The following is a 24,871-nucleotide window of genomic DNA, read 5'->3' on the forward strand; positions in this document are numbered from 1 at the left end:
GTAACTAACGGGTAATGTGTGTTCTACATATTATGTCAACAAATTCATCTAACCTGTATTGAAGGGAAAAATTAAGAAAATCATCACTTAGATTCTGATAAGATCTTTAACAAAATAAATAGGTAAAAACGAAATAACCTAATAAAAAGAGATAATAAAAGAGGCGATTAAGTGGTCAGTCTAAAAACACAATTGAAAAATATTTTTGGATACTCATAAAACAAAATCACATCTTTCGTAACAAACTTAATGAGTGACCGACCACCGCTTTGTGGTATTTTGTCAAAAAACCTAATTAAATTCAGCATAAACTTCAGTAGAGCCATAAAACCTTTGCAACGTAATAGTAAAACGTTTAGTTATTTAGAACAACATTCTAGCGACAGTGTTACTACTTTTCAATTCTACGAGTAGCTGACAACGGATGTAGTGGCTCGGTGATAGAGTAACAGTTTTAAATATAAAAAAAATCTGAAAATGAAAGGTACATAGTAAAAAAGTAACGAATAATTCACCTTAAATGTTGAGTAGGCTCTAAAGGCGAAATAAACGGTTTAAAGATTCTGATATTGGTTTTTAAAACCGATCTAATACATTTTTTAATTATCATAGCGAATCTATTGTCTGTAATTTTCTGAAATTAAAATTTTAATTGGTAAATCAATAGTTTTTCTTATCTGTTGTTTAGTATTAGTAGAAGTTAATTAAATGCCTCTGAATTCCAGCGCAAAAAACGGCCTATTTGAAACATAACTCTAAAACAAAGTCTGGACCATGTCCGAACATTCCTATCATTTCAAAATCACTAAACTGCTTTAGTTTCTTAAACAGTCACCCACATAAGACTATTTTCATTGCAAAATAGCTCTTGTTACAACTAAATAAAGATTCAGCTTTTAGCTTGACATGCCGTCACCTGTATGCATTCGAGACACCTGGTGCAATCTAGAGGCTTCCGGCGACTGGGACCGCAATTAACTAGGACCGCGGTCCCAGTCGCCGGATCCATAAAAAAATAATAATTTTCTTCCGGCGACTGGGACCACTCATAGATAACCTTAAAGAAAATATTATTCAATCCAAAATCGGTACAGTACTAAAATCCATGAGTGGTCCCAGTCGCCGTAAGAAAATTATTTAACGGGCTGTAATTTATAAACCGAATCCTATTTTGTACACGATGTTGTTATAGATGAGATTTATATGTAGATATTTGTTTTGATCAAGGGTATTCGAATTTCCATTTTGGCACTTTACTATTTCCCTTTTCATTAATTACTAGAAACATACTCCTTTCTTAATCGGCATTTATATCACACCATTATTTTCATGATCACAGTTTCAGTAAGTTTCCGTAATAGAGACACTTTGATTTCTTCTTTCATCCCTCACATTGTTTGTATTAATAGGATTTTTTGTCTTATAGGTACAATCTATTATATAAAAATGAATTCAACAAACAAACTTTTTTGCTCAAAATATTTTTATAGATAGATTATGTTTTTAAGATGCGTTACTTAACAAACACCATAAAAGTGTGAAAGTTTTCTCAAGAATTATTCTGTCATTGATTTTCTTTCATTATTTTTCACACAATTTGATTACGAAATTTAAAGCTAAAGGCACACGAGTATTTGAAATTATCGGCCTATATTTATCAGAGTTGTACGCAGGCTTTTTTACCTTTTCAACCGACTTCATAAAAGGAGGAGGTTATCAATTCGACCCGTATGTTTTTTTTTTCTATGTTTGTTACGCGATAACTCCGCCAATTATGAACCGATTTGAACAAATCTTTTTTCGGCGTATAGGTAATACCTCAAGGGTGGTCCCATTTAAATTTAATAATAGAAAAAATAATCCCCAAGGGTGGAAAATTGGGGATGAACTTTTTTATACGCAATATCTCCGCCGATTATAAATCAATTTGAACGATTATTTTTTTGTTGAATAGGTATTATCAAAAGGGTAGTTTCATGCGAATTTGAAGAAAATATTTCACCCCCAAGGGTGGAAAATTGGGGTTGAACTTTTTTATACGCAATATTTTTAATTTTTAGTTTTTTTTGTGTTCACGCATTTGAAGTCGGTTTTATTTTTTTTTAAAGTTAATTATTTCACCTAGTATAACATTTAAACGTAAGAAATATTTATTAGGTATTTTATAATCCATAAAGATTTAATCTTTGTTTCTGTAATCATACTGAAAAAAAAATATCAACATCTTATTTAATGCATTATTAATATTTTCAGTAGTCAATTAGTGGCGTCATAATTAGATATTATTAGAAACAACTACAGTACACCACAATGTAAGCAAAGCTTTATTTACTGAACATAAAAATAATTATGGGTTCAGTACCTATTATGTCACTTCTTAGAACTGTTTCATTTTTATAGTAACAAAAAATTAAGCACTAACTGAATATCTAGGCGATACGAGTCGTAAAATGCTAGATATCTCGTAACACCATAAAAACCACTGAATAGAAATATTTTCCAATCAAATTAATTATGTTTTTCAAGGTACGAGTACATTTTAAGGCTCTATGTTCATAAATCCATATAGAGATTAAACGATTGTGGATTTAAAAGGAATAGAATTGGCCACTTAATTATAAGGTTGTTGAAGATGGTTGATAATAATTATCATGGCCAAATATCTCGGTAATTGTAGGCGTTTATACAAAACTAGAACTTTTTCGTGGTGCCGCTGTTTACTTACCTATTTTATTTAAACGGCATAAGTAATAACTAATAACTTTTCCTTATTAAAAGTTTAAAACAGCGAAACTACTTTTTTACTGATCCTATGTTTTTAATACTGTGCCTGTGGTTTATGAAGAATGCACACATGTCACTTTGGAGAAAGGGATTAGATCAGAAAACACATAAGTGATATTATTTATTTATGAACCTCTAACTACCTATATTTTGAACTGATGCTATCCAGCCCCTCAGGCAACGCCCTTATTCACAAACTTGCTTACTTAAGTGAAGCAGCAAATCGAACGCACAGTGTAGAATAGAGCTGTACGTGTATGTGGTCATAGTAGTGTTTGTGAATACAGGAGTTAATTACGTTTAGTGTGTAGTTAAGATGTTCAATCTGTTACACCATTTCGGTGTTAAAACTTGTCACGAATATTTACCTTGTCTAAAGAGGCAACAATGTTTCCATCCCTATATTGTGTCCGTACAAAATTACGTAAATTATGAAACGTTTCTCATAGGACTAGGTATAAGCTGTGGTATAAGTACAAAAGGTCACCGTCCATCTCGTAAAGAAGTGAACGTCCACACCGGCCTAAAGATCACTGCGCATCCTGTCAAAGGCTATTCCAGGTCATTGGATTATATCATGTGGGACGCAAAATAACCTTATAGATACAGAGTTAGTTAATTAATGTAGTTTACATTTTTATTATTTTGCTTATTATCCTTTAGGATAAAATAATCTTTCATTTTTATCACAGTCAAATTGATAGGTATTATCTTTCCTCTCTTACCTATACAATGTAGGTGCCTTTACCAGGCCTGTTCATCTCCGCGAGTTTACATTGAATACAAAACACGCACGATGGCCCACCTACAGGATACTATCCGACAAGGCCTCACATACGAGCGAACATTGACTCACGCACGCGTATTCTTGTGTATGATGGAAGAAAGTAAAGAAAATGGTGTTACTAAATACTGTGCAGTATTTAACTGCCTAAATAATAATAAAAACACAGAATGTACTTTTTTAAGTTGCCTCAAGACACTGAGAGGTAAATAAGTCGTTAATATTATTCATGATAATTCATGCTAAATCATGTATTTCCTCCGCCATTTTTCGCAGTTTGGCACCTCACGTCACATCATTTTACCGAAGTCAGCCCTATAGCTTCGGCGCACTGCGCGCAGTGCCGATCACTGACGTTTGTCAACAAAATGGTGCTTGACTCTTGAGACAGGCTAAATTACACCATATTGTTAATGACATTGAGCATAATTTTTTTTAAATACCTTCGCGAAGTAAAACTTCTGTACGTAGTACTTATACGTAGTACTTTTAATTATTCTGTGCCTCTACCATTAGGAGGGTAGTAGTAGAGTACTATTATTTTTATGATTTTCATGACATAGCTATTATTATGTAGTTAATAATAATTGATAGTTTTCAATTTATTCCGTTTCACATTCAAGGATTATCTACTGGGTTATGATTAATGAACTATGAGGGTAAGGTTAAGGTTGACAAAACGACGTATGAGGATTCTTGAGAATAACATAGTTATGTACTTAGATATGGCTATAATTAAGATCTAATAAAAATATAAGTGTGTATAATTCAAAATTAAATATGTTAGGTATGTATAGTTAGCATAACACACAAACAAATTAGTTTTATTTAACTTTGAATCAACACCAGCAATTTGTATGACCCTTGTCTATTGAACAAAGATTGGCAAACATGACCATTCTTCGGTATTCCCGATGAAAACCGTGTGATCGTGTTTGAACCTACTCGTATCACAATGGATGTGAAAATTAAACAATAGACTACACATCCATGTAAATTGATTTAAAATTACGGTATACAAGCTAAAGGTGTTTGAGGAAGCTAATATTATGAAGGCAGTAAAGACAACTGAAGATCTATGACTCCCAGTATAAAAGCTCTCTTGCTCATCACACTTCATTCAATTCACTCTTCAGAATTTATTATAAAATGTTTTTTAGAAATTACAGATAACGCTACTTGATGAAAAACCTTTAAATATCGTACAGACGACGACAGTAAATTAAGCTAAATAGTAATTAAATACCGTGGTCTCTTACGTAGTTTTAAGAAAGGCGATTTTTTCAAAGAAAATGTATTGTATAGTAGAAAACTATGTCAGATCTTTGACGACAGACGCGGAACCGTCCAGTTAAGATAGAACAATGAGGAACCTGTTACTCGATATTATGTCATGGTAAGCGCAACCCGTTTCGATTCCAGTTATTACTGCAGCCAGCCAGTCTGTTAGAGGCACTAAAATACCAACATAAGAATCTTGGGATGGTCATCAAAGTGTCGACGTCATTGATAGAAAGATGAATCGAGAACTTCCCGACTGTCACTTGTTTTTCGAACGTCGTGATTGTCACTTGTCTTTCCTATATTGATTTTTCTCCGAGCTACAACTAGTGTTGACGATTATCGCTTGTTTTTCCGATGGCACTTGTTTATCTAAAGGTCGCCGTGGTTTTATTTCATGCTAGATTATACACCAGTGAATTTGGTCTTGGTGATTGTGACCAAGAACTGACAACCAAGAAAATTCTTGGAAAGTTCCAAGAATCGGTCCTGCTTTTAATAGAGGTATTAAGCATCTAGTTCTGTTAGTCATGTCATACCTATATTGCCTATTTTTACCATTTCTCTGCAACATCAATATGTGAGCTGGCCGTCGATCTGACGTTGATTGCCGTGTGACCTGTTTTAGAGATTTATTGGACAGTGATTTGCTTCAACTGGTGTAAAGTTTCTGTTTCCGAAGAAATGGAGTTTTAATCTATTTTTGCTCTGAGAAAACAAAGATTGGAAATGAGATGTTTATGTTGCTATTCTTTTCGATGATGAATATAGCGTAAACAATTCATTCACGCAGATGTTGGCTATTTATATGGAATANTTATCCTTTATATAATCATCAACTTTATAGTAGCCCTTTTTCATTAAGGTGCTTTTGATATGTGCTTTAAATTTATGAATGGGCAATTCTACAACAGTTTGTGGTAATTTATTGAAAAGTTTAATATTTATGGAATATGATCATGCTACAATTTAAATGAAACGATTATACAAATACACAATAATTAATGTGGTTATTTTTACATCATAATAATAAATCTTAAATCATTGTCTGAAATAAAATAAGCTTCTTTGAAAACCGCAGACGCGTAAGCTCTACCTAATAGATTGGAGTAATCTCTGGTGATAAGCTTTCATCATGCACCGGCGAAGTTCATCCGAAAATAAACGAACAAGCCCTCAAAATAAAACAAATCCTCATCCGATTTAAGTGATTATCCAAACATCCTCCAGCAAATTACGGGAGCGAACGCACGAATACCTAAAGAGCACAAATTGGATCATCGCGGACCGGTGCGCGCGCGTCGGCATGGCGGAAAGTGCGTTAATTATTTATTTTCACCGATCTTTCGCGCTCACACCTTAGTACAAACAGACACCGCGACGGAGACACCAACTAATTCCCATAGTAAATGCCCCATGTCAGACGCCTCCTCCCCATGGATTTCGGTTGTCACGACAAGGATTCCGGCGAAGTGGAGTGCTACCTCGAAATACGTAAATACTTTTTGATTAATCCCTACCGGTTTATTGCCTATTGTTGTGGATGGTAATTGATATTTTTAGTTGGCACCGCTGTTTTTGGGTCGCGTAAACAGCTGGCTCTCCTGTCAGTAAGTTAGTTCATTATGTCAGCTGGTTCGGGATCGTTAGCAGTGCTAAACGATTGCTCTTCGGTATTAATAAAGTAAACAAGTGAGATGCCGGTTGAACTCAGATCTGTAAGCACTAGGCGCGACCACGTACCCAGTCGTGAGTAGATTAACTAAATTAAAACAAATAAATACTTAAACGTTATAATTGATTCGTTTGAACGTTTTAGATTGCGATACGGGTACTTCTTGCGCTATCACAATACAAATGCGTGAGTAATTTTTGAAAGGACTACTTTGTTGTTAAATTGTTGTAACGCTTATTAACATTATGGAACTTATAGTAGTAGTATTAGTAGTAGCCTTAAAAATTAAGCACATTTCTGCTGATTTACTGGTAAAAATAAATTTAGGAATAAATGGAGATCTTGAAGACATCAAGCTATTTAGGTACTGATATTTATTAAGTTTAAATAGTAATTTTAATCTTTGATGTTTATTTATTTTTGGGCGTTTATTTAATGTTGTTGATTATACTGACCTACATTTAGTATGAAATGTGTTATTAAACTAATAACATTAGTTAACCTTATTTGTTTTCTGTGGGTGGGAACATCGGAAAAAATATTACATGTCATTTTCTCAAAACTTATCCAATAAGCAGTCCAGGAGTAATGTGTGGATTTATCAATGCTCTAATTTGTATGAAACTTTGCACGCTTACATATTGTTCTGATTTTCAGATGATAGTAATATTAAAATATGTCATAAAACTTATGATAGAATCAGAACAAAAATGCCCATGTCAACTCTTATCTAAAAACGCTCATGCCAGCTACTTCGTGATTTCGAAGAACTTTTATTTATTAAACGTCATTATAACTTGACTTTTTTGTACCAATAGCTAATCCAGAAGCGGTGGGCTGCGTCGAGAGATTCGCCACTCTGGTGTCATTTCTGCTGGTCATCATCACATTTCCCTTCTCCCTTTTTGAGTGTTTTAAGGTAAAAACAAAAATAATGTTATTTAAACAACTTTCACCCCAAATTATACTGCAACTGTAACATTATTTTGTTTCGGTTATGATTTTCAGATAATAATAGGTATAGGTACCTATCTTTTGTAATCATATTTAAAAATCTTATTCAAGGAAAAATACATAGTCTTGAAAAATTATACTAGACTATTTTTATCAATATTTTCTTGAAAGGTGTGATTTTACAACAAAATTTAAAGACGGTTTCTTTTTCTGGTTAAAAAAAACACTTAATAACATAACAATAAAGGGGTACTTCTCATTTACACTCAAATTTGATGGTCACACAATAATAGTTCATAAACGGTATAAGTTAGAACAATAACTTTGAAATCAGATGATAAAATATCTATTTAGCTACATACAAAATAAATTTTATCGTAATAGAAGCAAAAATAATATGAAAAAATCACATGAAACGATAAAAAACGGGGTCATTTTTTGCGTTCTCATCGTGTCACACCTTAGGTTGCAATGAAACATTTGGTTACTGCATTCACAATTTTCATTCAATTTGTGTGTAGCATATACTAAAATCATCGTAATTAAATNCTTATTCTGTGATATTAGGTAATTTTATTTTGTAGGTAGTACAAGAATTCGAGCGAGCAGTGATATTCCGCCTGGGCAGGCTTCGGAAAGGAGGCGCGAGAGGGCCTGGCCTCTTCTTCGTGCTCCCATGTATAGACACCTACAGAAAAGTAGACCTCAGGACCGTCTCCTTCGACGTGCCACCCCAAGAGGTAAGTACTGGAACTGACAACGAAATAAGCACCTAGCTAGTAGATAAGAAAATCATGGTCGTTGCATTCGTTGACTAATGAGCTCTTCTCATTATAATTACTTGCACTACCATGAATAATGACAAAACATAGTGTACATTTTTAATAATTATTTATATCGCTTTTAATAAAAATATGTATGTTTTTTAATAATGGCTACAACAAAGACTATGTACCTATACTACTTTTGAAGTGTACATACTAACACATGCCTACTAACTAAAATAACATTTCCTTACAATTTGTGTAAAAAATAATTCAATGTCTTATACTCCAACAAACTTTATATTTGCAACAAAATAAACCCTTAAAAAATTATGGAGTGGCTACAATCCAAGACCTTGCAAATTCGCTTACAAAATAAATTCGTTTAATGAGTTCATCCAAGTTCGGATTTTAAAAATTACCCCACAGGATACCACCTAAAATACGCAGACACATAAACACCGATCGCCGACACGTGGCTGCAACAAAACACACCAATTGCTGTATAATGGTGGTATTGAAAACAGTTAACCCAGATGTACAGCATTCATTGCCTCGATTAGTTGATGACCTGCGATCATTCAAAGTTTACTGCATGTAAAACAATGGAGAATCGGTAACCGATTGTCTGGGCGGTTTAGTAGCGTTCCCTTTATAACAAAACTGAAATGATTTCAAATCGAGAGATACTCATAAACATAAATGATAATGATAGGTATATCAATCCATTTAAAAGCACTCCGATCCAAATCAAACAAGATAAAAGCCAACATGAAAGGACGTATCAATCTAAGATAAATCGGCCTGCAATTGCTGACCGTACTTATTATCATTAATAAATTGTGGATTGGATTAACCTTTTATACTAATTCAATTAACTTGATTGATGACTTTGTTAACAATTACAAAACCAGTCGGTAATAACTATTATGTCAATCTTGTTCCCATCTTCGTGAAGTGTAACGAAGTCATTAGTGATATAGAACTAAGTAAGTAAGGTGCGTTATAAAGTAGGATATGACATTTAATTACGCTAAAGATTTATTATTTTATCAGCCTTCAATGTGCTGAGATGATACTCTAAATTCGATTACAACCGATGGAATGGGAGTGGGCGAACAAAATTAATGAAGTAATGAGAACATATTGTAGTCAATAACATCTTAATTTACAGTAACAAACTAAGAATTCTTAAAAATAAGATGTAAAAATACCATCGGTTTCTAATAAGGAACTTGATTATAAACATGAAAATAGTGCTGTTTGAGAATCGGACAAATTAGTTATCACATAATGTAACAGTCGAAGTAGTAAATAAATGGTCAATATCATAATTCGAAGTGAAAAGGGGTTTATTTTGAAATGTCGAATACTGACCGCTCGAGAACAGACAGCTCGCAGAGCTGACCTCAATTTTGTGGTAAATTCCGCGCGTGCGCAACTCGCTTGATTGGCTCTGACAGTGAGATGCAAAGAATTCGATTGATTTTGGAGTAGGATGTTAATATTTACTCGATCAGATTCCATTTGTCGGAAATAAATGTTATATTGGTATTTGATCGTTGGTTGTCTTACATAATTATGTAAGTTACACGTTAATCATGCAATTCGTAAGTTCATCGGCAATAACATTGGACGCAAAGTGACACAGCCATCACCTTCAGTTCAGAAGAATGAAGAAGTTTAGAACTTACAGCGAAATTGGTTCTAATTTGTTACTAAGTATTGAGGTATTGATCGATTAAATCACCTCAGATCATAGAAAAATTACTAGTGTACCTAATGCTTAACACTATCCTACATGTAATACTTACCAACTACTGGCTATTTATTAGTGATCATTAGATGTTTTTACAGCTTCAAATCAATCGTAGATGTCACCTAGTCACCAAGAGAACGGTGGCGGTGACACCATACTTCCCACGACATTTGAACTTGCCAAATGTCATACACTCGCACCGTGCTCCATCCATCTTTGGGCAGGGCTGGTACACTACTCTACGCACGAGGCACGAGGTCTACGCTTGGAATTGGTTGAAATATGTGGAACAAGCCTTGTTTTCCAAGAATGGCGGCACTTTCCTCTCTAGTCAGTGAATGTCTCAATTATTGCAATAGCAATAAGTTGTCTGCTCTCTACAATGTAATATGTACCAAAAATAAAACTTCAAACTGCTATTATTAAGAACTTCAAAGTAATACTAATGGTTTAAAATTAGATAGATTTTGAAGATGCACTATAAGTAATTTGAATTGACAATGTTACTTTTTGATAGTTGGTAATTTGGTATTACATAGTAAACTAATAAAGTTATGTGCTTAATCATTATATGTATTTATGTTGAGTAGTTAACATGCTTGTGTATGACTGTTAAATGACCATGAAACATTGGTTCACAGGTGCTGACGAGGGATTCAGTGACAGTAGCTGTAGATGCCGTCGTGTACTACAGAATCAAGGAGCCCCTGAATGCAGTAGTGCGGGTGGCAGACTATAGGTAATATACAATAGCATTTACCTCCCTAATCGTAAAACTTTGTGTTAATCATATTATTTGACCGAAATTTTAAAAATCAAAGTATGATAAACAATCAAATCAATTCTAAAAGTACAGGTGATTTGATTTGATTACTACAATAAAAACACTCGACCACAAACAGACAGCAAGATATCAAGTCGGCTGTAATTTGGAACAATCCGAATGCACCCACGGCACATCGAGGTGCATTTTCGCAAATGCATATTTTATTACTCAGCGTTTGATGAATATACGCCATTTGTAAACAAATGAGATGATACGAAGCAGAAATTATGTTTATGTGCGTTTAATTTTAGATGACATCCCTGCAGATGTACTGTGGCTATCAATAGCACATTATTTTATGCTAAATTCACCTTTAATATGTAAAGATTAACTAGTGCATCGATTCGAGACACCAAACTCACATCGATTACAAAACGCTAGTGGACTATTCAGTCATATTTAAATTCTTTATTATTATGCTGAGTTAAGACCTTTTCATGACACTTAATTCACGTCCCAAGTAAGTATAGTGTCAATTATTACATTGGTTTAGCACTACGAACCAATCAGTGATCACTATTATTTCGCAAACATACTTGCTAATTTATGTTTCGAAGTACGAGTATCTGAAAATTTTATTTTACAGTTAATTAAACACTAATTAGATACTTAGGCTTTCAAGGCTAAGATGAAGTGCTTATAAAATTTGTTCCTTGGAATCATTGGTTAATGGTATACCTAATCCAGTAAGCCGACTTTAGTCAAAATATTTTTTAAATTGTTCCGTTAGAGGTAATTTCAGCTGCTGAAATTAAATAAAAGAAAGTAAATAACTAGGTAATATGAAGCAGGTCAGGTATCGATATAATTCATAAAGGCTGCTTTAAACTGTCTGATAAGAAAACCACTATTGTACGTTCCAGTGCATCTACCAGGCTCCTGGCTGCGACGACTCTTCGCAACGTGTTGGGTATGCGAGACCTGGCACAGCTGTTGTCGGATCGGGAGGCCATCAGCCACATGATGCAGGCCAACTTGGATGAGGCCACTGACCCGTGGGGAGTTGAAGTCGAAAGAGTTGAGATGTAAGTCGTCCTAGTATATGATATTATGTAAAATTCTTGAGCTACATCTCAGTCCTAGTATTATAAGTTCTTGGCCTGCATTAATTTCACCTGATGGTAAGTGATGATCAGTTTGAAGGTGGAAGCGAGCTTCACCCGGAATCCTTAAGAAAAGAGAAACTGGCTATCTTACCTCAAAGTTAATTCAGAACTGGCTTATTAACCCAAAGTTGTCCAACGTTATTTGTAACAAACAATAATTTTCTCGACCTTTTTTAACTTTTATGTTGTGTGGACTATTGCTAAACTGAAAGCTGATAGTTTAGTTTTTGTGTTACACTTAGTAATAAGTCATAATCAAATCAAAAATTCCTTTCAGAAAAGATGTCCGGCTACCAGTTCAACTTCAAAGAGCCATGGCAGCTGAGGCCGAGGCCGACCGCGAGGCCCGGGCCAAGATCATAGCAGCTGAAGGAGAGATCAAGGCTTCAAAGGCCTTAAGAGAAGCATCTCTGGTCATGATTGACAACCCTATGGCTTTGCAGGTAGTTATCAGTAATGAAGATGAGAAACATAGTTTCACAAAAAGAGCCTTTAAATTCCTAAACATTAATTTATAGGTTTATCATAGCTCACGACTAAAAACAAACAAACGATTAAAAATATTTCATAAAAGTTTAATAAAAAAAACACTCATCCCATGAGTGTGTGAATTCCGTGGGGAGATCCCATTGTTTGTGTCCGTAATATTATAACTAAAATTTTAAGTTCAGTTAACTAAAATCTAGATGAAAATTCTGCTAACGTCAAATAAACTGGTATTCTTTTGATTTCCAGTTACGTTACCTACAGTCGCTCAACACGATATCAGCCGAGAAGAACTCCACCATAATATTTCCGTTTCCGATGGACTTCCTCAAAACGTTCTTGGGTGGTGGCGCCGGCCCAAGCACCTCGCATGCTCTACCGATTTAATTTATTTCAATTAATTTTAGAAATAGTAAAAAAAGTTCAACACAATATGTTTTGCAATATTTTTTTCCTTAATTTAATTTATTATAGATTGTTTAGAAATAAAACATAGAAGTGGACAGATTTTGGAAAAAAATATCGGTTTTTCCGTGATATTGGCGAATCGAGTTTTCCAAAATCCAAGTCATTTTCATAAAAAAGAAGAACAATATGACTTACCTTGTCATTCGTCTCAAAATTTTTGTAATGTAAACAACACAAGTAAACAACGGATAAATCTTTCGCATATTATTTATTACAGTTAACTATTAATGTATCTATGTATATTTTTTTATCTAAAGGAAACCACACTTTACAAACATGAAAAATGAAAGTGAAAGAGGTACATAAATACAGCTTTTTACACTTAGTTTTTACATCAATAAAAGCTCATAATCCAAGGTTTTTCGTTGCAGAAAATATCAATAAAATATCACGGAAAGAACGAATATTTTTTATATTTTTCACGATAGTGGTTTTTGTATTCCCAGTTGTCCTGTTATTTTGCTTCAGGGTAAGTTCACCACCAGACTATTTTCATAGCAGACTAAAATAGGATCACTCCCACTCTTTTCATTGATGCCGTAAAAAGCAACTTAAGGTACAAAATATGCTAACATCAGTCTCTCCAGAGTGTAAATTCCAACATCGTGGGCCATCCTGCATTTGCCTCTGACAAAGGCTGTGAATTAGTCCTGCAATGTAGATTAAATGACGTATAGTTCTAAAATACTGGACTGACCTGTCCGGTGGCGTGTGGGGCGCCACCGTCTATACCGGATCGCTGGTTCAGATTTTTGCCATGTTGGAAACCATATAGTTGAACGATGGTAGCGCCCCCCTGTCATTGAGTTTGGTGGGACAGTTCAGCGTGGGTCATCTATAATCACCAATATTCCTCTTTGACGTTCCAGGTCGTTAAACAGTATCAAAGAGCAATTGTTCTCCGGTTCGGTAGAGTGAGAACGGACTCGCCGGCCGGACCAGGCATAATATGGGTGTTACCACTCACAGACAGTTCAATTCTTATTGACCTCCGAACGCAGTCCTTCAATTTACCTTCTCAAGAGGTTACTCCCTTTTGTAATTAAGTTTTGTCCCTATTGATTTCAGAGTCAAGATTTCACTTGACCTCAGAGACGTCAACATGTAAAATTGATTATTATTTTATTGATTGCAGGTCCTTACAAGAGATTCTGTGACAGTAATTGTGGACGCTGTTGTTTATTTCCACATTCAGAAGCCGTTGCATTGTTTTCTCAATGTTCAAAAACACTCGTAAATATTTTTTCTATTTAATATTTCAAGAAACTAAAGAATATGTTTTTTCTGAAAGCCTGATGATAAAATGCAATGCAAACATTTCTCAGCCAGGTCCCATTCTAGCGCTTATCCAATATTAATTCATCATGGTATTACAATACCTACAGTAGTGTATTATTATTTACTAGCTGACCCGGCGAACTTTGTTCCGCCTTAATGGCAATAAATAAGCAGACTTTTTTTTTAATTTCTAACGGGATAAAAAGTATCCTATGTCCTTCTCCTGGCTCTAAACTACCTCCCTGACAATTTTCAGCTAAATCGGTTCAGCCGTTCTTGAGTTATAAGTGGAGTAACTAACACGACTTTCTTTTATATATATAGTTTATATTTGTAATTTTCTAGCGCATAGTAATAGCATAGTTTTTTTTTATTTGCTCTAGCCAAGCGACAAAACTTATATCGGTCTCTACCCTCCGAAACATCCTCGGGCAGCACACTTTGTCTGAGCTGTTGTCGGATCGAGTGAAAATCAGCCATTCAGCCAGAAGTGAAATAGATAAAATTACTAACGAATGGGGCGTCGAAATGGAGAGAGTGGATATGTGAGTAAATATTTAGAATCATAATTATTTCAGCCTATAGGTGGGCACTGGCAGTCCACAGTTAAATGTAAGCAAACGTTTATGTAATCGTATAATGATACAAATGTTCATACATCCTAAAATATTGATCATCACCCAAAAAAGTATGTAAAGCCCTATAGAGCAGCGGTTCCCGAATGGTGGTCCGCGGAACCCTGGGGTTCCGTGGAAAGGCTGCAAGGGTTCCGTAAAAAATATTATCCCGCGTTTCGTGACCGACGTTGTTCGCTCGCACTGACTTGTACCCACAAGGGAGAGGCAGGGCGTGCGGGCGGAGTAGTACGGGGGTTCCGCTAGGAAAAGTATAATCAATTAGGGTTTCTTGGCAAAAAAAATTGGGAAACCCTGCTATAGAGCATAATAATAAAATATGTAGAGTAGAGAAATGCAGACCATGGAATGTCCAACTCCAATCCGTGACCAAATTTTTTTTTACTATTTAGAAAAGACGTAATCCTACCGTTTGAACTACAAAAAGCTATGGCAGCTGAGGCTGAAGGAACTAGAGTTGGCAAGGCCAAGGTCATCGAAGCCGAGGGAGAAATCAAAGCAGCAGAAAACCTTCGAGAGGCATCAAGAATCATGATGGAGAACCCACAGACGATGCTCGTAATAACATTTCACTAAGTTTTTGTAGATTATTTTCTCGTATACTTTATTAAATGAAAACCATTTCCATTTCAGCTTAGATATTTACAAACATTAAGTTTTATAGCCGGACAACAAAAAACTTCGATTGTTTTTCCATTTCCATTGGAACTGCCCGAACCAGAAAGTATGAAAAATGCACGCAGGCCAACAGTTTAACACTATCAAGGACCATTTGATATCTTTAGAAAAAGTTAATTTATAGTGGTTCAATCAATTACTTAAATGTGAGTAAAATTAAACTCAGCTTATCACCAACAATCACCAAAACCATGATAGAAACTTGGCTGACCTATTTATTTATTTCATTATGGAATAATAAAGACCTTCTTGGTACCAATTACCAAGAAACAAACACCTGAAAAAATAAACTGTCTAACTTTTGCGAGCATTGATTTTGACATGCTCCTGTTTGATTATTTTTTTTGTACAAATTCCTCTAAATCCCTGTGACCATGACACCCTGTGACAATGGTGCCCTTGTCAGATATGCAGATGAAACAAATAAACCATCCGTTATTAAAGACAATGATAGACTAGGAAGTTTTCAGAGAACCCCATGTGCACCCCCACAGAAAGGTTAGCTATCTAAGTATACTTACGAGCAAAAGTATGGAATCACCTTCTTGTGTTTCTACGTACCAGCGATTTGAAGAACTCAATGATTTTCTATGCACCTATGGTATCAAGTTAAAGTTTGTTGTAACCTTTAAACTGGTACTATTTTTCATTTAATCTTCATAGTCATTTAGCTACAAATATTACTCAAAACGAATGGGGTGTTTCCATACTTTTGCTCGCGAGTGTAGTTCAGTTTTCATCTTTTACTGTTTGTAATTATTATTGCTCACAATATTTCACAATTTAATTCAATTTCCAGGTGATACCTTCGTTGAAAAATGCCTGGTGCTCTTTTCAATTCTAATGGTTATCATAACTTTTCCGATATCAATGCTTTGTGTATTCGTGGTTAGTCAACCTACTCTAAAGTTCTTTATGTATACGATGTTATATTTCCATGTAAATGGCGCTGGATTAGCTTATTTCATTAACAAAATTCGATCAAAAATTTCTACTTGCTCTATTGCGGCCTGATTGCGAACGTGTTTACACGTGAAGGAGTCCTAAGGTTTGTCACCTCATCTCCACCATGGACCAATACATTTGAGTAGGTAAGTACAGTTAACAGCACATCAACCAAGTTAAACACCGTGGCAAGCTTGGCAAGTCATTTAGTTGTAAGAAGTGCTATTGAAATAAAAGTGTAAATATACTAACATATCGACTCTACTTTTTCTCCTCTCGATTCTAACCCCTCCTGTTAAACCTGGTAGGATCTGCTGAGTTGTTAGTATACGAGTTTAAGGTGATGTCAAGAAGATTGTTGATATGGATTGTAAAATTGCAGGTTGTCCGTCACTTCGAAAGAATAATAATATTACGGAATGGAAAAATATACAAGAATCGTGCCTTTGGACCCGGCCTCGTGTACTTCTTGCCTTGTGTTGACACAGTGAAATATATTGACCTGCGAATTGCTTGTTACGTTGTGCCTCCTCAAGAAGCTCTGACGAAGGATTCCTTGACAGTTTCTGTTGATGCTGTAGTCTATTATAAAGTTATCGACCCAATACCAGCTGTGATTAATGTTGCTGATTATAGGTAGGTAAATAAAGGCTGATTTAATAAAATTAGTAACTACTTAAACTTTTTGTTAACTGTTATATCTTAAAGATTCTACTTTGAGGTATAAAGCTTTGTATACTAATTGTGTTTCATCTGAAAGAATATCACCGGATTAATTAACAAAACCTCGAGCCCCCTTAGATTGTGAACAATAATTTAAGATTTTCTTTTTCCATGGTCATAACATAATCGTGCATGTACGCTCCCTACTTAAACTCGTAGGTAGATCGCACAATTAATTAGGTAAACTTTTCTACAGTGTATCAACACAGTTACTTGGAGCTACAGCGCTTAGGAACGCGCTGGGATCTGTGAAATTAACTGACCTACTAATAGACAGACCGGCAATAAGCAATCAGGTGCTAGAGCAAATGAAGAAGCTGACCAGTCAATGGGGAATCAAGGTCCTTCGAGTTGACATGTAAGTCCCAAGCTTTTGTAGTTACTTATGTACCCTTCTTGGCTCTAAATTCCTCTTTCATCAAATCTTCAGCGTGATACGTCTATCATATTATTGTATTTAACTGTTGATGATTTGGGATTTACTAAATAAAATAATCACTGTGTCGTGTACATCCTGTTTTACTCTCCATTATTCACAGACAATACATACCCAATCTATAGTCTATTCTCAGTAGTGTTGTCACCTTACAATAATGTTACAACGTCCACCCTCAAGGTGTAAGGTAGCAGGCCGCTAGCGCTACCAACCGATCAATTTGGAAGTCATGGAGGGAGGCCTATTTTCAACAGTGGACGACCTGTAGCTGAAATGATTATGATAATGATCACTGTATTTCTTTTATAGCAAAGATATAAGGCTGCCTCTCCAGCTGCAAAAAGCGATGGCAGCTGAAGCAGAGTCAACTCGTTTGGCTAACGCAAAAATAATTGTTGCAAAGGCTGAAATAGAAGCCACTAAAAACCTTCAGAAAGCCTCTGTGATTCTCTCAGATAACCCTTTGTCCATGCAGGTATCTTCAATATTATTATATCCTTTACCTTAAGTTAAGTCAATGTTTGTAACACAAACTTCACAATAATTATCATTAATTGCAAGTGGAACTAAAAAATATTAATTATTTCAGTTTCAATTAAAACGGATTTGTTAATCATTTCTTCATCTATTTCTTTATTTCCAGCTGAGATATTTACAATCATTGCACTTGATTGCGGGGGAGAACGCCCACACCATCGTGTTTCCATTTTCAACTGAAACTCTGCGAAAAATATTCAAATGAAGTTTTATGTAATTCCAGTGTTTTGTGAGTCGATGATTTCGGAAATAAAATTGCAAAATGATCAACTAGATTTTTATTTTTCTAAAAAACAGTACCAACGTAATAAATATTCAACATAACAACTTGTAACAACTAATTAAGTATTACTGGTATTACTTTTAGACTAGTATTCTCGAGATTCGTCGTCTTCTTGTTGTTGTTGTTTGCGTCCGTAGTGGATGGGTTGTTGCGCTTGACCGCCAGCCTTTTTGTGCACCACAGCCTGTAAATGAATGTTCATTTCATAAATAATTTTTATTAGAGGATTCATAATTAGTTAAGGGTCTGAAGCCATAAATAAGTGCACATAAACCACATCTGGCTTCAACAAGAAGTTGAACAATGTGTCTGGTCCTATAACTGGTCTTTACTCTTATTGACGACTGTACAACAACACCGCTAGAAGTCACACAAAAAATGTGGCGTTGAGAACCGTCTTTCTCTAATTTGTTTTGGTTCCAATTCAGAATGCCTACTTACCTATAATTATAGCAGCAGTTTCACGAATACTAAGATAATGATCGTCCCCACTTTTGGAATGGATTATTATTATTTTTAGTGGAAATTTTGGAACAGATTTTGGATTTAGTGGAAATATTGGACAGCACTCACCTGGAATCCATTTTTGGGGTCAGCAGTGTATTTGACTAGACGAATGGAACCGTCGGGCTCAACCAGAGAGTATTCTCCAGTGACGACGTCACCATCGCGGTGCTCCTTGTGGTTTTGGAGGTTACCGGTATGGGGATCTTCTACGCCATAAGCGTAGTGATAGTCGGGCTTCGCCTGGAGAAACACAACAATAGAAAGGACATCATCCATTTTGGTCCAAAATCAAAAGTGCCGGCCAAAAAATAAAAGTGCTGTATTCTGATCGAATACGTCCGCCTTAGCATTTATTACTATGGCACCAAAGCCGTAGCACCACTGTGCTTCGTAGTATTTGAGCTCTAAAAATATATGAAACGACTGACTTTGATCTCAAATACTACGATGCACAGTGGTGCTACAGCTTTGGTGTCATAGTAACAAATACTAAGGCAGACGTATTCTGTCAGAATACAGTACTTTTTTTTTTATTGGCCGACATTTTTGATTTTGAACAAAAAATGTATGAATCGTCGATGAATTTTAGATCTCAAATACTCGACNACTGATAATCCGTTTTTTGCTTCTTTAGCATTTCAGAATGCCACCAGTGTCACCCTTAAAACCGATTGCGTAGAATCTTGTAACTTAGTAAGTGACGTAATCGGTTAAATTTTAGCTTGTATTTAAGTAGGTACTTATTTATATTATGTTATTGCTATTTATCTATGAAAATAAGACAAAATATATGTTTTATAAATACTTAAGAGTCATTTACAGTAGTAAAGTTTGAAAAAATTATTGCTGTGAAGTACAGAATCACTTTCGTGGCATCAAAAAATTCAAAACGTTAAAGCTTCCAAACGAGACTCACTATTTGACTGATTTACTGAGAATACAATCTTCACATCAAGCGCTACAATTTTTGTTTACAAAAAGTTGAAATAAGTTAGAAATAAAATTCGCCACGAAGGTGACGATGAGAACCGTGGCGATGAGAAATAGCCAAAGACAATTTTAATTATTATGGCCGTGCGCCGTTTTTTCTAGGTTGTGCAAGTTTTTTTCTGACTCTACATTTTGCATAAATATACATCTTTTACCCTTCTTTATTCTAATAGATTCCCTATCCATTCAGGTTTAGGTAATGTTATTTTGCAGGTAGTACAAGAATTCGAGCGAGCAGTGATATTCCGCCTGGGCAGGCTTCGGAAAGGAGGCGCGAGAGGACCTGGCCTCTTCTTCGTGCTGCCATGTATCGACACCTACAGGAAAGTAGACCTCAGGACTGTCTCTTTCGACGTGCCACCTCAAGAGGTAAGTACTGGAACCACTGGAACTGACAACGAAATAAGCACCTAGCGAGTAGATAAGAAAGTAATGGTTGTTGCATTCGTTGACTAATGAGCTCTTCTCATTACAATTAGTTGGTACACTACCATGAATAATGACAAAACATAGTGTACATTTTAATAATTATAATATGAAAAATAAGTTTTTTTAATAATGGCTACAACAAAGACTATTTATACTAACTACCTTTGAAGTGTACCTACATACCTACTAATACTAACACATGCCTAACTAAATTAACATTAACTATTTGTAAAATAATTTCAATGTCTTATACTCCAACAAACTTTATATTTGCAACAAAATAAACCCTTAAAAACTAATGGAGTGGCTACAATCCAAGACCTAGCAAATTCGCTTACAAAATAAATCATTTGGATGAACTTATTAAACTTGGGTTCGGATTTTAAAAATTACCCCACACGATACCACCTAAAATACGCAGACACATAAACACCGATCGCCGACACGTGGCTGCAACAAAACACACCAATTGCTGTATAATGGTGGTATTGAAAACAGTTAACCCAGATGTACAGCATTCATTGCCTCGATTAGTTGATGACCTGCGATCATCTGGGGGCACGGCAGTGCCCCCGCCAAGTCGAGCGCGAAGCAAACACTGCCGTACCATCTTTTACTGGAACCATTTCGCCGCATTTTCAGGCCCCTATTTGAGAACCTCTGGATAAGACCAGAACGCAGAAATTTTCGTCATCTAGTTAGCTATANAAAAAATGCTAAGGCAGACGTATTCTGTCAGAATACAGCACTTTTTTTTGTTGGCCGGCACTTTTGATTTTGGACCAAAAATATATGAAACGTGGATGATGTCCTTTAGTTGTTTTGTCACAATATAAAAACGTTATAAAAATCCAGGATCAAATTAAAATCGTAAAATGAGCAGAGATTTTTTGTTTGTTCGTTTCAGCTAAATGACATCCGAAGTTTTCTGGCCCACGATCAGCTCTACGATTTTTACTCACCACATAATCAACGGTCTTCAAATGCGCGTATTTGGCAGTGTCTGGATGGATCTGACCGGAGTTATGGTCGTAACCATAGTCTGCGTGTTGCTGAGCGGGGATTCCCTGGGCAGCTGGGACTTGGACCTCGATGATTTTGCCGCTGACAGGCCCACTGAACCTGTTGTAGGAGTAGCCTCCTGACTTCACCGATACTGCTACAGTAGCTAAGGCTAGGGGAATGAGGACCTGAAATTGATATCAAACAAGATGTCAGATGAATAAAAAGTTTTTAAGATGACATCACATTAGAACACAGAACACCTTACCCGCACCCATGTGTGCAGCCTGAACGAGCACTTATTAATGGGACATTTAACCAGCTAACTATTATTAAGCTAGACAGAAGACATATTAATGTAGAAATGACTCAGAAGGCCTGATGTAGTAAGTGAACTGAGCGTCATTTCAAGATAGACTATCTAATTCGTAATATGACAAAGATCGAAGGATATACGGCTGTAAAATTAAATAGGACTCTATCTACAATAACTTTCCTTTAGCTCATTGTACAATTTGACATAGATAGTAATTGCCCAATCAATAGACACGGGCCACGACAAAAAGGCAAGTGGGGTTCGCAAGTCGTGACTAACTTCCACTGCTTCCACTGAAGCAAAAAATCAGCGACCTTCACGGTCAGATAGTACTCTCTCATTGCCTAACAGTGGCAATGAAAACAAACTTAGAAGAAAGTTTCCCGCGGAATTTTGTTTGTCACAGAGATAACAAAAACTGCAGCTCTTTACCGTGGCTCTTTTGTGTATTATGAGCTGTGACATCTAATAATGCTCGGTCTTTCGTATTGTGTGTTTGTGTATTGAATCATTTGAAGCGCGTCACTTTTTTTTTACTTTTGACGTGAATTTTTTTAGGTTCTTAGCTATTTTATTTATTTATTTATTTATTTATACTTCAATGCCAAAATTATTAACATTAGGCGAACTTAATGCCATAAGGCATTCTCATCCAGTTTACCTTTGGGTTATGCAGAAAAAATATTTTAAGTTATCTTTCCCAATGGAACGATAAGGTAAAGTCAACAGTCATTTCAGAGTAGGTAGGTATACTTAAGTACATTTTTATTGTAAAAGCGCACTTAATTAACGAGTGAAAAACTTTAAAAAAAAGTCGGCGTAAACGCTAATACTTGACGTGATATCGTCTGTAGGCACTAATCCCTTACATTTTACAGAATCCGGACTGAAACTGTAACACAAATCTAATATCAGTTCTCCTTAAACGATATTTTTAATCAATGTTTAGGTATTTCACTTGGTTCTCACTAATGTGCAATTATGGACTGGTGCGTTGGTCAATACCTACTTAATTAAGTGCTGTTGTCTTTTAATTATTTCAAATCGGCATTTGTTTTTTTAGATTCGGCAGATTGTTACACTACATTTACGTTAATTTTAAATAAATTACCTACCTAAACTTACAATAAATTATCAAGTAATTGAAAGAGGCGTTTGAAAATTTTGCTAATTAAAAATATTAAAAGTTACCTTGAATACGGAAGCCATTTCGTTTATTTTGCTACGACTGTGGTGTTCAGATATCAACCCTGGTACTGATGTTTGTCCAGCAAGTATTGTGGTTTTATACCGGCGGTTGCTTTCAATGAGCAATCGTGAACTTGCCGAGATAAGTTGCAGCAAACTATGAATCAATAATTTTCAATATTCGGCCACGCAGCCGAACATTACAATACCACATTGCGTAGGTTAATTTCAGCATTATTATTGTCTTTTCTCTGACCTTGGTGACAAGGTCTACGGGGAAATGGTGCGAGGTGCATTTCATTCCTGATGTCCTATTCCATTCATTCAACACCTGCGTACCTGAGCAAACGGCATAGCTGGGCATTAACTCGTTAATCCGTTAATCGTTAATTAACGAAGTTAACATTTCTATTAACGGATTAACTTTTAAGTTAACTTTAAAAAATGTTAACGGACTCGTTAACTTCCGTTAAATTATCCTAAGTCCGTTAATCGTTAATCCAGTACCTACATACTATTTACCAAAAAGATACAGCAGGCACGCTGAAAAACACTAGGAAAACGCGTTCTGACAAGTACGTTCGGGCTTCCAGAACTTCCAGAACCCAAATCAACAGTTTTTGTAACCAGAACGGAACGATATAGAAAATGCTATTTTTTATTTATTTACATGCTTTATATTGACTTCACTTGTTACTATGTGTGGTACCTACACATCTTGTAACTGAATTTAAGACCAGTTCTCAACCGATTGAGCTGAAATTTGGTATACTTATGTAAGTACGATGAAAATGCAATGGTACCATTAAGCTGGTCTGATGATGGAGTCAGGAGGTGGCCATAGGAACTCCTAAATGAAACGGCGGCATCGCATCGAATTTGGGTTCGTTGGATTTGTCTTTTCGAGCACTTTAGTACTAGATGAATGATGTCCAGTTAGGGTTGCCAGGTGTCCGGCTTTAGCCATGTTTGGCTTTTTACGGTCTTGTCCGGCCTGCCCGACTTTCCTTTGACCTTTTATTTGGCTGCCGCGCCAGGCGAAAGTCGAACCACAGAATAATAATAAATAGTCCGGCTTTTAGAGTGAAATGTCCGGCCAAATGAAGCACAAAGTCCGGCTTTTGTGTCTTTGGACCTGGTAACCCTATGTCCAGGGTCCTGATGATGGAGTCAGGAGGTGGCCATAGGAATTCCTAAACGAAACGGTGGAATCGACTTTGGATTTATTGGATTTGTCTTTTCGAGCACTTTGGTGCTAAATTGTATTTTAATTAAACCAAGGCTCTGAGATTGAGATAATATAGACTAAGAGCTAGTGAACGCCAGAACTAGGTACCTACGTTATTATTTAGTATACGTAGGTCTGGCGTTCATTAGCTTTTAGGCTGCAGTTAGACGATGCAAAAACTATCACGCGGCGGCCGTGTGATAGTTAAAAGATTAAAATTCTTTTGGACAACCACACCGTGCGGCGGCCGCGCGGTCGCCTCCTAGCTCTTGCACGAATTTTCTGGATGATGCGCTCACGCGCCGCGCGGCCGCCGCGCCGATCGATCTCAGTTGCTCGAGTTTTCTGGCGCGCGCCGCTCACATCGCAGTCAAGGGATTCTTTGATAAATTAATTTTAATGTTAAATGTAGTTACCGAAGAGCTTATTTTACTATAGCAGTCGACTCTTGAAAACGCGTACGCGGTGGCCACGAGGTGGTAGTACGCGGTAGCCGCGCGGCAGCTACGCGGCCTTTTGGCGTACCAAATAAAGCTATCGCCCGGCCGCCGTGCGGTCTCTCAGTATCCCACATAAACGGGCCCTACTAAAATGTGTAAAATAAAATTATATTAATAAAATACTTTTTTAAAAACAAGCTTTTATTCTGAAATTCAGTTGTTACTAAAATGAAAAAAATAATTGTGTGCAAGGTTCAAATAATTTCGAAAGCTTGTAGCGCAAACATAAAAGAGGAATAAATTCCGTACGCGATACAAGCTTTCGAAATTAAGTATTTGAACCTTGCATACAATTACTTTTTTCGTTTT

General features: G+C 35.9%; 4 protein-coding genes across 8 annotated transcripts; 3 read left to right on the forward strand and 1 right to left on the reverse strand.

The window, feature by feature from the left end:
* The first annotated feature begins 6,099 nt into the window (after nt 1-6,099).
* On the forward strand, nt 6,100-12,841 carry LOC114358531 (band 7 protein AGAP004871-like). Of its 5 annotated transcripts, none has more exons than XM_028312512.1 (8): nt 6,100-6,343; nt 6,669-6,710; nt 7,343-7,443; nt 8,063-8,218; nt 10,643-10,740; nt 11,691-11,852; nt 12,211-12,376; nt 12,669-12,841. In XM_028312512.1, the coding sequence occupies exons 1-8, from the start codon at nt 6,259-6,261 to the stop codon at nt 12,804-12,806; spliced, it is 948 nt and encodes a 315-aa protein (XP_028168313.1). In that variant the 5' UTR covers nt 6,100-6,258; the 3' UTR covers nt 12,807-12,841. The 5 variants fall into 5 exon arrangements, with proteins under 5 accessions (XP_028168313.1, XP_028168315.1, XP_028168316.1 ...); XM_028312515.1 differs by having other exon boundaries at nt 6,130-6,165; XM_028312513.1 differs by lacking the exon at nt 6,100-6,343 and adding an exon at nt 6,491-6,598.
* Nucleotides 12,842-13,871: 1,030 nt separating this feature from the next.
* Nucleotides 13,872-15,639, forward strand: LOC114358534 (erythrocyte band 7 integral membrane protein-like). The gene is made up of 5 exons (XM_028312520.1): nt 13,872-13,912; nt 14,023-14,120; nt 14,549-14,710; nt 15,193-15,358; nt 15,434-15,639. The coding sequence occupies exons 3-5, from the start codon at nt 14,694-14,696 to the stop codon at nt 15,554-15,556; spliced, it is 306 nt and encodes a 101-aa protein (XP_028168321.1). The 5' UTR covers nt 13,872-13,912; nt 14,023-14,120; nt 14,549-14,693; the 3' UTR covers nt 15,557-15,639.
* Nucleotides 15,640-15,793: 154 nt separating this feature from the next.
* Nucleotides 15,794-18,357, forward strand: LOC114358532 (stomatin-4-like). The gene is made up of 6 exons (XM_028312518.1): nt 15,794-15,976; nt 16,278-16,366; nt 16,806-17,059; nt 17,343-17,504; nt 17,892-18,057; nt 18,226-18,357. The coding sequence occupies exons 1-6, from the start codon at nt 15,853-15,855 to the stop codon at nt 18,322-18,324; spliced, it is 894 nt and encodes a 297-aa protein (XP_028168319.1). The 5' UTR covers nt 15,794-15,852; the 3' UTR covers nt 18,325-18,357.
* Nucleotides 18,358-18,487: 130 nt separating this feature from the next.
* LOC114358533 (cuticle protein 21-like) lies at nt 18,488-22,901 on the reverse strand. The gene is made up of 4 exons (XM_028312519.1): nt 22,838-22,901; nt 21,291-21,518; nt 18,976-19,149; nt 18,488-18,586 (listed from the first exon to the last, which is right to left on the reverse strand). The coding sequence occupies exons 1-4, from the start codon at nt 22,853-22,855 to the stop codon at nt 18,488-18,490; spliced, it is 519 nt and encodes a 172-aa protein (XP_028168320.1). The 5' UTR covers nt 22,856-22,901.
* Nucleotides 22,902-24,871: the final 1,970 nt, after the last annotated feature.

This window comes from Ostrinia furnacalis, unplaced genomic scaffold, assembly GCF_004193835.3.
Source record: "Ostrinia furnacalis isolate ACB-3 unplaced genomic scaffold, ASM419383v2 OfSCF3968, whole genome shotgun sequence".
In the NCBI taxonomy this organism is placed as follows: domain Eukaryota; kingdom Metazoa; phylum Arthropoda; class Insecta; order Lepidoptera; family Crambidae; genus Ostrinia; species Ostrinia furnacalis.